The following is a 16,135-nucleotide window of genomic DNA, read 5'->3' as shown; positions in this document are numbered from 1 at the left end:
TAATCAAGTTAACCTAAGTTGCTTCAGTCCAGTAAGTGTTCATCTTGAAATATTACAAACAATATAAAAGTTATTCTGATATTTACTTTATAAAAGTAAAGACACATGAACCTCGACCTGTTTTTAGAATGATACTAAAAGGCCTTTTACTTGCTGAAAAGTATAAACTATCAATCAGACGACAGAAGGCACGTAGCAGCAGATTGTGTACAATAGGGTTTTCAGCAAAGTTTTAATCATGTTGATAATTTGCATATCAAATATGATACAGTAGACTTTATAGGTTTATTAAAGAAACTAAAAAATGTATTTGTCTAGTACCATGTAACTCATTTAAGGATGTAATAGTTGTTTTTGTGTCACTGGAGAGTTTTGCTCACCCTGCTGCAGCAGAACCCTCCTCCTGACGGTCAAGGTGACCTGTCCGTTCCGTGCAGCCGCGTGCATGAGGTCGATGACGTAGCGGTGTGGTCTCCCCGCCACGGGCATCCTGTCAACCGAGACCAGCTCATCTCCTGGACGCAGTCTGCCGTCGCGCTCCGCGGGGCTGTTCTCTATGATTGCTCCGATCACAATCTGTGGAGAAGAATCAGTCATCACATTAATATGAACTGACATTCACAGTCTCATTATAATATTGTCATCAGTTTTACATTACATGTTTAACAGCAGTTTTCTTGACTAGCTGATGGGTTTATACATATCTAGCTTGACAGAAAGTCACTTTACTGCTGGTATTTAAGAAAAGTAAATTAAAATACCAGAGATTACCAAAGACAACTAGCTAAGAGACGACTGTTAATAAACTGTCATTTGAAATCCATGACAAATTAACAGCCACAATTCTGCTCAGAATCTTTGAATTGTACACATTTTCAAATATTTCTCAGGCCTGGCTTCAGACTAGCAACGTATTCTGTCAAAACAACAACACGACTGATTGACATGTAAAACAACCAATCACAGCGCCGTGTCTCTCGTCACAGGCAGATGGAACAATTTTTGATGGGATGAAATGGATGAAAACACTGAAATTAAATAAAATTAAAATGAAAAAGAAAATTAGATAACTATTTATGGAAAATCCAAGATCAAAACTGAAATCAAAAATAAAAACAAAACAATTAAAGCTGGGCATTATAGTGAAAATATCTCCTTATGAGTAAGTAGGAGATATTTTCATTGTAGTTACTATAGATATTAGATATTAGATACTAGATATTACATTGTAGTTAATTATTGTACATCTCAAAATATAATTTTGCTGGAAATTCATCCCCACAATTTTATATACACATTACTTTTTTTGTATTTGTACGTAATAAATGTATTTTTTTTTTCTATGTAGCAACTTTTTTATGTTTCTTTTGAAGCTTGGTGGACACAAACTTATGTCACAAGATTATTGACATCATTACAGATGCATCATAAATCTGCATATTTGGGTCACTTAAAAAAATAAAATAAAAATATTTATAATGTTACAAAAGATTTGAGTTCAAATAAAATGCTGTTCTTTTGAACTTCATTCAAGAATCCTGAAAAAAATGTATCACGGTTTGCACAAAAATATTAAGCAGCACAAAATTTGCCTTATCAACATTGATAATAATAAGAAATGATTATTGAGCATCACAATTAGCATATTAGAATAATTTTTCAAGAATCATGTGACACTGAAGACTGGAGTAATGATTCACAGCTTTGAATCACAGGGATATATTACATTTAAAAAATATATTAAAATAGAAAACAGTTATTTTGAATTGTAATATTATTTCACAATATTACTGTTCTACTGTATTTTTGATTAAATAAATGCAGCCATGATGAGCATAAGAGACTTATTTCAACAAACAATAAAAAAAAAAATCGTACTGACCATAAACTTTTGAATGGTAATGTATATCGCTATACAGCCCAGCTCTAATAATTACTGTAAAATTTTCACAACTATAATAACCACTTTAGTCATATACCATCATATTGTCATGGTATATGCCCAAATAAAAACACGATACTGCTAATGTCATGTAAGTAGCTGAAGTAAATGAATTTCCATCTGCTGCTCATGGAGCTGTACAGATATGAGCCAGTATCTGTTTATCCTGCCCCATACGAGCCTTGTCACGGGCCTCCGGACTCACAGCCTGCACCGCCTCGTCTCCACCCAGGATCCTGAAGCCGAAGCCGGTCTTCTCACGCAGCAGGTGCACTTCCACTTCCTGGTACTCCACACCTGAGGAACAAGAATAACAGATTAGATCAAGCGCACCCGATCCATGCTGCTTCCTCGGTATGTTTGACATAAAAGCAGAGATCAGGGCTTCTTCAGGAACATCAAACCATCCCTAAACCTAACCACAAGCTGAGGAATCAGAGAACGCCACACGTTATGTAGGTCGGCTCACCAACTGGAGTGCTGAACCTTCTGATGTACTGGAGGATAAGAGTATGGTGGTAGACAGAGAGCTAAATATAGAGCCCTAAAGTCACATGGGTTACATAAATTAGCCATTGAAATGTGACTAACGGCATATGCGCTCTGCGATTTAAAGAAAGGGAAAGCAGCACAAAAGACTTGCCTGTAGAGTCTGTCAGCGTCCGAGGTGGGATTGGCTCTGTGCGAATGAGAAATCAAAGCTTCAAACTATTTATTAAAATTATTCAAAAATACTTTTGAACTATCAACTGGCTTTATGCTTTATTGAGGCTCATGTGTGGGAGGAATCTCAAGGAACCTGTCAAGAATTTTATAGGCTCATATTTCACCCCTAAATGAAAAGAAATGAGTAAGAAGTCATTGGATTGAAGAAAATTAGGCCTTTTTTCTAGTTGTGACATGATTTATGAAAATGAAGCCTTTCCATTGCCATTAATATGATGTGAAAAAAAAAAAAAAAAAAAATAGTATAGTATAACATAACATAACATAACATAACATAACATAACATAACATAACATAACATAACATAACATAACATAACAAAACAAACAATAAATAATTATATACAGTCATTTTATTACAAAAACAAACAAACATCCAAAAGCCATACAGTCATGAGAATTTGTGAAGAAACAAAAACTAACGGTCCAAAAAATGCTTCATTTTTAAGCAAATATACATGTATATATATATGATTAGAATACACGACTTACGTCTGCTTTCGTAAATGGCACGTGACTTCTCATAGAGGTCGTAGGGGTCAGGCTTGCCCAGGTGGAAGCCCTCTGTGTCCGGAACAGAGGAGCGATGGAGCGTCTGTCCGGGATGTGGAGCGCCGTGGGGGAGCAAAGTGGCCGACAAGCTGGTCTGGGGGCTTCCTTGAGGGTCCCACTGCAAGGACAATACAGACGTAGATCGGTTTGAGTGGATAATACACATGCATACACTAAAAAGTAGTGAAAATCTCCTATGTAGATCCTTTAAAAGATCAAGCAGAGAAGATTGGGTGTATCATCATTCGGACCCCCTGTCATTACTCCTGTCCTCTTTCTGAGAGGAGAGAGTTTAGCAGTCCAATCGCTCTCTGGAGGTTCAGTGAAGGAGACGAATTAAGCCCTAAGTGTGGAACTAAAGTGTGAAGCGAAGTGTCTGTGCTACAGTCATGCGCCCCGGGGGCTAATGGATCCTATTTCCTGTGAGCTGTTCATTTCACCTGCAGCTTTCTGCTTAACCTGCCAATTCCATTACGAGCCCTGAATCCAGCCGAACCGGACGGCCTCCTGAAAATGATGTACCTCACGCTGGCATGAAAGTGAACTCACATGAAATTAGATATCAAGGCTAGTTCTAGAAATACCTAAATGAGCTAAATGAAATGGTCCGTTACTTTACAAGGCTTCGGAGAAACTTAACCTGAGATGTGTAGTCCGTTTAGTTTCTCAAACAGCATTTGTGGACCTGCAATGCAATTAAGGCATGTAAAACTAAGGAAAATTATACTAGAAAACTAAAAACCCTGTGAAGAATTTGTTTTTCTGGGATAGTTACAAGCACAGCCTAGGTGTTCTGTTAAATATCACCTCTCGCTGGAATACTTGATTCTGATTGGCCAATTAGAATTAGCCAATCCTGCAGGTAAATATTTTTGTATAAAGGCCAGTAAGCTATGTCAAGTAAAAATATTTTTAAATAAATTATAATTGTAATTATAAAACTATAAATTGTATTATTTAATTTTATATATATATATATATATATATATATATATATATATATATATATATATATATATATATATATATATATATATATATATATATATATATATATATATATATATATATTTACACCCACATTTTCTGCTTCCTGAACTGTGCTTTATGCAGAATTAAATGTATACATTTATATATTTTTTCTTAAATAATATATATATATATATATATATATATATATATATATATATATATATATATGCAGAATTAAATGTATACATTTATATATTTTTTCTTAAATAATAATAATAATAATAATAATAATAATAATAATAATAATAATAATAATAATAATAATATTATTATTTATATATATATATATATATATATATATATATATATATATAAAAATGAAAGAAAAAAGTATATCTAAAAAACAGATTTATTAAAATTAAAATAATGCAAAATACATTTTCGTGGCCTTCTTAAAAAAATATATGAATAATACATTTTCTCAATTTAATCACCACTGGCCAGAGTGGGAAATAAATATTTTGGACCCTTCTGAAAGGGTTTGTATCATGCTGAAGTGGTTTATTTTGTGAAATAAATAACCTGTGAATAAAATAAATAAGAAAATCCGACAGGTTTGGAGTGACATGAGGGTGAGTAAATGGTGACAGAATTTTCATTTTTGCGTGAACCCTCTTTAATATTTCAACTTCAAATTAATCCATTTTCAGAAACGAGAAGTTTTGTTTTTAAGTCCGCCAGAGCTATAAATCACACGGCATGATTGAGTCCGCGGGTCTCCGGGACAGAGGAGGAGGAATATCAATTGAGTATCACCTGCATAATCTTTGCTCTGAATAATTTCTCTTCATGATAAACACATTCTAGCGCGCATCTCTCACACACACACACACACACACACATATATTAAAAAGGCACACTTTGCTGTCGGTTAAAGCTTTTTGTTTGCTAATGCAGCAGCACAAGAGTCATACTGATTAAGTACGCCACCCATGGCGGCTGCGTTAATGCATCTGTCACCCGGGACACCTCCATGTCGGGTTTCATCAGAGTGTTATCCAGCGCGCCGGTGAACACGTGCTGAGACTAAGAACTCGTGGCTGCGGTTTGTCTTTAACAGAGATTGGAGATTGATGCTGCAATCGTTCTGAGCTGCCGAGGGATTTCGGCCATCAAACACTAGTCCAAGATCTTTGCTAAAGGACAGCGGATAGCCAGAGGTGTGCAGGAGGTCAAATCCTCTTATGTTACATAAAAACATGATTCGATCATTTCTCCAGCAAACACTGACGCAGAATGTCAAAATTCCATCAGCATACCTGCTGAAATTATCAATCAATTCAAAAGCAAATATTGGCAGAAAAAGCTGAAAAATCTAACACTACACAGTTTGAACTTATTCTACTTTACATATGTCTATGGGCAAATATGCAATCTAATGATTAGCCTTAAAGGAGAAGTTCACTTTTAAAATGAAAATTCTGTCATCATATAATCACCCTCATGTTGTTTCAAACCTGTATGAATTTCTTTCTTCTGCTGAACAGAAAGGAAGATATTTAGAAGAATGTCAGTAACCAGACAGTTTTTGGGTCCCATTGACTTCCATAGTAGGAAAAAAATATACTATGGAAGTCAATGGGACCCAAAAACTGTCTGGTTACTGATATTCTTCTAAATATCTTCCTTTCTGTTCAGCAGAAGAAAGAAATTCATACAGGTTTGAAACAACATGAGGGTGATTATATGATGACAGAATTTTCATTTTAAAAGTGAACTTCTCCTTTAACTATCCATTAAAAAAACTATAATAATTTTTTTTTTGATTAATTTATATAAAAATAGAGTATAAAATCATTAATATAAAAATAGAATACTACTGATAAAACACATCTTTACACTTTTTCATATGAACAACCATTTAGGATCTGTACAAAAATATCTGTATTTGTTTGATTCACTCCAAAGAACCGACTCATTCATATGAGTCATTTGTTTGTGAATCTGACTACACTGTTACAATATGTGTTTGATTCATTACAAAGAACAATTTATTAGAGTTCTGGAATCAGACCACACTTGTTGCACTGTATGTGTTTATTTCACTAAAAGATCCATCTCGTAAGAGCCATTTGTTGAAGGTTTGGACTACACTGGTTGCTATATATGTATTTGAGTCACTAAAAAGGGCAGTTCGTACATACAGTACTTTATGTTGTGTCGAATTGTTGTATAATCCCACACATACATTTTCATGCGATCTGCGATCCCCACTGACCTTATGAGCTTTACTTTATGAGCCTTTGAAGTTACACCAGTTCGGTCATGACAACTCTCGGAGAGACTGTTGAGCCGCAGCTCATTGGCTGCTGATGCAACAGCAACCAATCAGCTGCGCTATGTGATGCGATCACTACCAAATGAGTTAAGGACCTATCAGCCAGCGCCATCTAGAGTTTCATGACAGAACTTGGTATTTTAATGTCAAGGTCAGTTCAAGAACATGCAAAAACAAACAGCTTTTTGAGAAACTAAATATTTGAAATCCATTTACCTGTTTTGTGGGATCCCAAGGTGAAAAGAGGCCTGACAGAAAAACAAAGAGAAAGATTATCATTAGATATTCCTTAAAGAGTAAATGAACACATTTTTCATATTAGTCAGTAGTCACATAATATTTGCCCCTTCTTCTCTTCACTTCGTTGTCCTGTAGGCTCTTAAGTGAGGAAACGTTATTGCATTTATTAGTGAGGTAATTACATCATTAGCTTTGATTAGCTTTGAGCAGAAGCCAAACTCTGTAAAACAGACGTGAGACACTAAACTAGATTTTTACAACTCCTGCGTCAGTTCTGAATCATCATAATGAAATCATAATGGCCAGCAATGCTTTTAGCTTATGTGTTGTATCTATATCACTGTAGCTTGCTTATATCAGTATCTGTACACATATCTGTAGTAAAATTGCACATTATATTAATATTAATAGCAGAAGTAAAATAATTATTTGTCATAAAAAATATTTTTATAATTGATATTTTTTGATACATCAACTCATTTATAAAAATTTATTTATGGACATACTACATATATTTACTTGAGAAGAAAATGGGGATTAGATCTTTTTTCTGACTTTATTGACAATGTTTTCTTTTCTTGCTTTATGAAAAAAATGCAAAAAGTTTCAGAAAAATAAACATTAGTCATTATTTCACACAATTTTGAAAAATAATTCAAATGATTAAGAATATTACACTAAATATTGCTTAACATGCTTCCTAATACTAATCTAAATCACCTAAATAAACAATTTACAAATAAAAAGATTATTTCATAAAAATAAAAAAAAATCATTATTATTAAGTATCTTACAGACTACTTTAGGTCACACAAATGGAAAGCCATTTTTAAGGGTCAGATCTGGTAGAAACTATAGTTAAAACTGCACATTCTTACAGCGAGCAAAGAACTCCCATAATACTGTTTTTCAGTATTAAGTTCTCCATATAATAAAATTCATGATGTGCATTTGTGATATGACTGTAATAAGAAGAAGGTTGTTTAAGATTCATCTGCAATATGATTATACCATGGCCAGAGGTGCTGGAAGAATAATGAGTTATGACTTTTCATTTCTCAAGTCTCATGCATGTTTCTTTCAATAACATGGATTATATTGAGAGTCTTTGTGCATTCACACACTGTACGTATGGGGTGTGTGTATGTGAGTATTTGTAGGCGGGGGGGCAAGGCATTTTTATGCCTACTTAAACTAACAGGATTACATCAAACGCTATATGACCAGGACACGACTTGGCAGCGAAGAGCTAAACATAAAGCCTCGGGCAAACATGCACAGTCGTGCCACTCCATAAGTCCTCATCCTCCCCCAATACATTACAAAAGATGCCATATGGACAGCAAAGACCAAAGAACTTCAGTGCAACTCGCATGCAAAATTTCAAAAAATGTATTCTCTTATTGATTGATTGCTTTTAATCTCAACCTTCGAAAAATTCAAAATTAGGACTAGGAGTCGAATGCCATGTTCAGTCAATGGCATCAGTCGCCTCATGCTTCATTGGGTTTCGTTCATGTCACGACTCAAGAGTCTCTCTCAGGTGAAGTCTGAAAGGTGAGGGATTCGGGGTGACTGTCATCTCTGTGTACTCAGAGACCCAGATGGAATAGAGCCAAGAGGATGTAAGAGATCTGCTGAAATGCCACGGCCCTGATGGTATTTCCGACACTCCGGGAACTCAGAAGAGTACACTGTAGTTATCACCTCGCACCTGTCTGTCCAGTCCTACTCGAGATGTCAATAATCCTGACAAAAGAACCGCAGAGAGGAAGACGGACAGTGATATTGTGCTCTGACTGCGGCACTAATAAGGTATAGAAATGCTTGAAGAATTCGAAATGGGAATCGTAAGCATTTCTGGTTCCTCAACGCTTCCATCAGTGATTCTTTTAGTACTTTGGAAACATTCAGAAATAAATGCATTTCTTATTGCATTAAGAAATATTGCATTATTGCATCTTATTGCATTTAACCGCCAAATGAGATCATTTCAGATTTTAACAGAAATAAATCTAATGAAATTACTGCAAAAGTTAAATTTATACAGGGTGTTTATATGGGTGCAAATGCAATTCGAAATGTTGAATATTTGCAATATATATTTGTTATGCTTTTGCTGGCAGAATTACATGCAAGTAAATATTGCTATTTATTTCTATGTATTGTTTTGTTATAATGGTGCATATAAACAAAACCAGATTAAGTATATATATTTTTTTCTTTTGTTTATTTAGTGATATTTAGTGAAAAACAAGCCCTCATTCATTTTTTAATTTGATTTTTTTATTGTTTTTTACTTTTAGCATTTTTGAAATCAACCATGGCTGGTTGAAATAATTTCGAATTATTTTGAATTTCATATTAATTTTATGCTGTTTTAGTAATTTTGTCATTTTCATTGTTCTTTTGTCCTTTATTATTATTTAATACATTTATTTAATTATTTTTATTTTAGTTTTAGTAAGTTTTTTGCAATAGTTCAAGTTTACAATAACAACACTGCTTTGATTATAAAACACAAGTAGTTAGTTAAGTAATACCTTTACAGAAATATGATATTTACAAGATATTTTTTAAAAATATGACTCAATATGACAAAATGTTGAGTTTTTTTTTTATAGCTATAATCACCCATTTCCTAATCCTAACACTATTAAATAAAAATACTATATATATATATATATATATATATATATATATATATATATATATATATATATATATATATATATATATATATATATATATATATTTATTTATATATATATATATACACACATATACACACATTTCTTATTTATTTAAAAAGATTAAGTGAAAAGTATTTCAACCCTGGTAAGAATTCTGGATATTTGCTCTTGTCCTGGTGAGAAATTATGCTTGTCTTGACATTTATTTGCCCATTCATCCTGTTGCTTTAAATAGATAAATCCATGTAAATTTATGTAAATTATGATAATATAAACTCTTCACGTCACTAAGAATAAATTATGTCTCCTCAATCAGCATCTATTTCAGTGTATTCCCTCAGTGCTACCTACAGGGAAGTAACAGATTGGTCTGTTTGCTGAACGCCCCGCCCCCCTTCAGCCACTCTGCATTCTGATTCGTCAGCCTGTTTATCTCCACCAGCTCAGTGTGGGAGTCGTGCTTTAATTAGACAACTGGGGAAAAGAGCTGTGAACATGGCCGGCCCAGGCCGGACTCTTGGCAGAGCGCCGGCAGGAAACTGAATGGTCTCGCACTCAGCCAGTGAGTCACGTGGGACGTCTCTCGCTCCATTACAAGAGGCCTTGGAGTGTTTGCTGAGCGGCCCTTTAAGACCGTAGCCTTCGATATAGTCATGAAACACGCAAAGGAGGTGAGAACAGACACACAGCGTAATTGGCAGGATGCATTGGAGTAATTACTTGATTGATAGTGGTTCAGAAAAATGGACAAGCATCTTAAGAACTCATATCAGGCTTACTTACTAAACACATGGAGAGACTTTAGTGTTCTTCAAGATCATTTCTATTAATTGCCTCATTAATTTTCATTCTAATAATATCCTAATTATAAAGGGTGATAAAATATTACACTCTGGATGGACATTTTAATGAAAGTAAGCACTCTGATAAGTGGACTCGCATGGAATTAGTAGATTAGCTTGGCTTCTGTCTGAATATGCTAATAACTGTCACCAGCTCTTGCCAAGAGATGATACAGTGTGCAATATTGCGAAGGCTTTGCTAAAGTTTCCCCCAAACAGCTCATCAGCTTCAGTTATTCTGAAAGAAAACAGTTTGAGTCTGAAAAATTGAGATGCTCTGGCAAAGTACATCTAGGACTCTATAGTGGGAGTATTTCTCTCCTCTTATTTCAAAATCTTGACGAATCAAAGCTTAAGGCAAATTAAGCTGAAGTTCAGAGAGCTAGAAAAGACTAAAAACTGAAGCACGGATGTATACGAAGTTACTTTCCTCATTTCTACTTAAATTGTGGTTTCTTTTTCACACAAAGCTGTCATAAGGCTTCAGAAGACTTGGGATATAGTGCACAGGCCAAAAGGACCACTTTTATGAAACCTTTATGGTGGTTTTTAGCAGGTTTTGGAGCCCCCCCCACCAATTGTTATATTGCAAAGTGCAGTTAAAAATTTCTCCTTTTGTGTTCTACAGAAGAAGAAAAAAACCATGAGGATGAGTAAATGAATTTTCATTTGGCTTACAATACATACGTGAACATTTCACTTTGACAAAGTCCAGAATAGATTTTGGGCAACCTTCAGTACATTTCTGATGAACTTGGTCTTAAAAATGAAGGGTGTAAATGTGCGCACCTGCTGCTGCTCCTCTCTGAATGACAAGCGTAGCCTCTGTTCCCACTGGACAGTCCTTGAGCAGCTGCACCACCTGTGTGTGGTTGAGTCCCTGGAGACCCTTCTGATTAATCTCCACCATCAAGTCTCCTTCACATAACCCTGGACAACCCTGCGGCTCCAGAACCTGATCACAACATAAAGAAACAGTTATGACACATAAACCTGCATATGAGCATTAAGACAGGGCATATAACCATTTAATATCCTTAAACGAATTTTCACTTTTCGCATTTTGGTTTGAAGTTTTTTTTGGAGACTGTTACACCATTACCCTCACCCCCTTATTGAGATCAGTGCCCCCATACTTAACATAAGTACAACAGGAGCCTATTTATTTATGTATTTATATATATATATATGTGTGTGTGTGTTTGTTTATCTATTTTCTAAATATTTATATCTATCTATCTATCTATCTATCTATCTATCTATCTATCTATAAATAATGTGTGTGTTTGTTCATCTATTTTCTACAAAACAATAAATAAATATAAATAAATGTATATATTTAATAATATTTTTCATTGGTTTATATATATATATATATATATATATATATATATATATATATATATATATATATATATATAGAAGGGAGTCACTTGCGCTTCAGCCTGGTTGGTGCTCACGGAACAGGACACAATGTTCAAGAGAGGAAACCCAAGGTCTAGCTAGGACCACGGAAACAGAACCGGAGCACACAACGTTTTTAATCATTTATTAATAAATAGCGACTAACGTTTCGACGCTCATGCGTCTTCTTCAGAGTCAAAAATATAAAAATATATATATGTATGAAGTACATATACGTGTTTGTTTATTTATTTCTCTACAATAATTCATATATTTGTTTATATTTCTTATTTTATATATATATATATATATATATATATATATATATATATATATATATATATATATATATATATATATATATATATATATATATATATAAACAAACATATATTCAGATAAATAAAATAATTATATTATATTTAATATTTAATAATTAGTTGTGTATATTTTTTTTCCATTGGTGTAGTGGCCAAAAGTGAATATTCATTTTTATGACCCCACAAGTTCGATTAAATGATCAAAATATGATCAAAATATATTTTAAAATGTTTTAAGTATGAAGGAAAAACAAAGACTAAACTGAAGGTTAAGGTATTTACTGTATCTGACAAAATTATTTGGCAAAAAACATACAGGTTTTATTTTACTGTGCAAAAAACTAACAGAAATACAAAAAGCATACATTGACTATAACATTATCAGTTTTTAATATTTAATTTGTTCTCTCTTGTTTTTGCATGTGTTCATAATTTCTTGGTATGACAGCCTGGCCAAAAATTATGTCTACAAAATTTGGCATGTTTCATTGCATTATTACAAATAAAACTCCAAGCACAACTACATAATATGATTACAAAGTTTTTAATACATTTCAAATAATATTTAACAAAAGTGTGGAAGATGCCAATTATCCTAGGCCGGACATTACTTTTGGTCACTACTAAGTATATATATATATATATATATATATATATATATATATATATATATATATATATATATATATATATATATATATATATATATATATATATATATATATATAAAATATATATACAGTATGTACAGTATGTACAGTAACTCAAATGAAGAGTTCAGATGCAAAAGCCGCTAAGTGCCATCTGAAATTTTCTTCTAGAATGATCATTTTTATCAAGCTTGTATATTTAAGTTCAGTAATTTCACTTAAATGGCAATTAATAGGTAATTTTCATTGCCATTTGAGTGAAATTACTGAACTTAAATATACAAGCTTGATAAAAATGATCATTCTAGAAGAAAATTTCAGATGGCACTTAGAGGCTTTTGCATCTGAACTCTTCATATATATATATATATATATATATATATATATATATATATATATATATATATATATATATAATTTAATTAGAGTTTGAGACCACTGCAATTAAATGTTTGTTAATGGATATCAGCGCACCTGTTTGACTCTCTGCCCTGTGGGACTGTCCGCTATGGTGAACCCGAAACCCTCTGCGCCTTTGGTTATAGTGAGACTTAGAAGCTCAGGGACCACTTGAGCCCCAGTGGTTGCTCCCGAGGATGACGCCATGGAGACGCTGTCATCAGGTGGGGGTCCCGGTGTGGTCAGGGATGGAGGCTGCGAGCCGTCCAGGTGGGTGTCTCCAGGGTGGGGATGCGGGGGAAGGCCCTCGCCGTGCTCAGGTACTAAGCGGCCAGTCAAAGACATGTACTCCATGTAATTTTCATAGCTGTTCCTTCCATTGAGCAGCAACGGGTGATCCACTAGGCCCAAAGGGGGCATGGAAGAGCTAGCGGAGGGGTCCTCTGGGTCGTAAGGGAGGGGGTATCCCCGACACAGCACCAGGGTAACGCTCTGGCCAATGGGGACTGACTGGAAGAGCTTCACCACATCGGCATGGGTGGTACCCAAGACACAGATGTCATTGATGTAGACGATCACATCACCTGATGAAGAAATTACGAAAATATGAGAGTTCTAAACACGCATATTTAAACAAAATATGAAGCGCCATACTCCCAAGAGCATTATGTCATCGCTGTCACATCTACCACTTGCTCAGAGTGCGTATGTACATAAATTAGCTTCATCATAAGGCTCTTACAAAACATAATTATGCTGCCTTCTGAACGGGTGTTCACACTGAGAGGTTTACAATGAAAAAGCAACAGCAAGTCATTAATTTTCAATGAAACCAGTTTAATTCTGGTGGCATGACCAACCAATGTTTTATAATGAAGTAGAGAAGACTGCAAATGAGCAATGCGATGACAACCAATGAGAGAGAGTGATACAGTTACAGGATACAGTTGTCGAGCAAGTGCGCCCTGTTCCCAACAGGCCGAATAAAAATGAATCGACACTGTAAAAAAGCAATCCTAGAATGCACTGCGAATCAGTGAAAAAAAATCTAGAAATATATTTATTTCATTCAGTACTGTAAAGTATGACATTCTTATTCAGTATTTGTGTATTGTATGTATTTGTGCTTATTAGCATATCACGCTGTTAGCTTAGCAACATGCTAACATAAAATTCCATTGAAATCAACTGTAAGTCAAGTCTCCGGCATATTTCACACGAGTGACGTGCAAAGATGTCCTCTTTAGGCTCATTTACATCAAGAACAATAACTATACAGACAACTATAACAATAACTATATCAGTGTGCAGCCGCCCACCTCAACACATGCTAACTTTGTTTATTCGAAACGCTCGCTGAAGTTTTGTCGTATGCTGCTTTAAATGCTCAAGCTCTTTAAAGTCGAGGAGATTCTGATTGGCTGCAAATGTTTTTATTGTTTCTCAGCTGGAAAAAAAATAATTCTGAAAGAATTCAGAATTATGTTCCTCTTTGTCGTTACCTTTATACCTGTGGTGTGGACTCACTATTCTCAAAGAATTATTAAAACCTTACATTTTAAGTTATCGTTATAGTTAGTGTGAACGGGCCTTTAAGGTGCAGTCACATTTATAGGGAGGGCTTTATTGTCCCAATATGGCGGCATCCATTTAAAAAATGTAATAAATATAATCATTTACACTCTGTTATTATTATTATTATACCGTTTAATGTACGACAACACTGAGGTGCAAACAGTATCTGCCACTATTTATAAGTATAAATATCATCTAACTACTATTTACACGTGCAAATAGCCGCCATCTAATAAAATAGCCGTTGTTTGACCCACTTGTTTACTAAATCCTATCACTTTGGATTAAAGTCATCTCCACACACACACACAGAAAGTCAGTTGCATAAGTGCAGACAGTTGTAGATACTGGCTGGCCAATAATGAGACGTCTCTGTAATAAAGGCAACCTGGGGCCTGTTGAAACTGCACAAGCCAACTGTGTATGTTTGTACAGAATAGAGTAGGACTTCTATAAAAGGACCCCGTTCCCCCATCAAAAGCGAATGAAACACACAAGATCCCACCAAAGCCCAAATTGCAATGTTAGCTGGAGGCATACGCAAATAAAGCCACTGCCAGCATCATTATCAGTGAGGGCCTTGGGAAGTGATGTCATCTTCACAGCTCACAGTTGTGATACACTTCTAAAGTTAAAACACGATCAAGGAAACGAACAAGCCATCCAGAAAGGTAGAATCGCAGCGAGGACACAGGATTTCCTTACTAGGTTAAGAGTTCCTCTAAGAGAACAGAGAACTTACGAAAAAGCAGCAAATAAGCCTACGGTGTCCGCCTGTGATGACTCACTCAAATACGCTCTTTCATCAGAGAAAAACACAATGCGACAACCGTGACCTTGCGCTAGCTCTGTGCAAGCTATTAGAGACTGTTGTCAAGCGGTGGCTACAGAGATAATGATGTTTCCTAGTCCATGCACTGAAGGTTTTCTCTTGAGATGTGAGGTCGCTGCTCAGCCCTGCTTATATATCGATAAGTGTCAGCATATTAAAAGGGGGCATATTGTAATTCTAAACAGTCCACTGAAGCAGGGAAATTAAGCTTGCTGGCATTGTTTGTCTTTCTTAGCAACAGTAACTATGGTTTGGGTGACTGACAATCATTGGCAATAAAACTGAAAGGTGTCACTCAATTGATCTGAATAGGCAGATTAACATTTTCCCTTGTGTAGGCAGCATGCATCTTTCATTAAGTCAATCCCAGAATGCACTGCGACAGGGGAGTAACATCATCCAAGATGGTGGACAAAACAAGAGAAATGTTGATAAATCACAAAAAAAAAAAAACTTACATACATATACACACACATATATATATATATATATATATATATATATATATATATATATATATATATATATATATATATATATATATATATATATATATATATATATATATACACATACATATATACATATATACACATATACATACATACATACATACATATATATATATATATATATATATATATATATATA

The 16,135-nt window shown here is 34.4% G+C and overlaps 2 protein-coding genes across 4 annotated transcripts in view; both read right to left on the bottom strand.

The window, feature by feature from the left end:
• kctd15a (potassium channel tetramerization domain containing 15a) overlaps positions 1 to 16,135 on the bottom strand; it is a 572,168-nt gene that overhangs the window by 161,273 nt on the left and 394,760 nt on the right. The gene's annotated exons all lie outside the window — the stretch shown is intronic.
• magi2b (membrane associated guanylate kinase, WW and PDZ domain containing 2b) overlaps positions 1 to 16,135 on the bottom strand; it is an 85,762-nt gene that overhangs the window by 13,596 nt on the left and 56,031 nt on the right. For 2 of the 3 annotated variants that reach the window (XM_084094712.1, XM_084094713.1), the window contains 6 exons: positions 13,153 to 13,661; positions 11,094 to 11,259; positions 6,746 to 6,777; positions 3,160 to 3,337; positions 2,124 to 2,239; positions 381 to 576 (listed from right to left, as the gene is read on the bottom strand). In XM_084094712.1, coding sequence (XP_083950838.1) covers positions 381 to 576; positions 2,124 to 2,239; positions 3,160 to 3,337; positions 6,746 to 6,777; positions 11,094 to 11,259; positions 13,153 to 13,661 — 1,197 coding nt within the window. The remainder of the gene's footprint in view (positions 1 to 380; positions 577 to 2,123; positions 2,240 to 3,159; positions 3,338 to 6,745; positions 6,778 to 11,093; positions 11,260 to 13,152; positions 13,662 to 16,135) is intronic. The other variant, XM_084094714.1, reaches the window with a different exon arrangement.

This window comes from Abramis brama (genome assembly GCF_963993115.1).
Source record: "Abramis brama genome assembly, chromosome: 20".
NCBI lineage: Eukaryota > Metazoa > Chordata > Actinopteri > Cypriniformes > Leuciscidae > Abramis > Abramis brama.
Note: the sequence above shows the minus strand (reverse complement) of the source record. Positions and strands in the feature narration are given on the sequence as shown.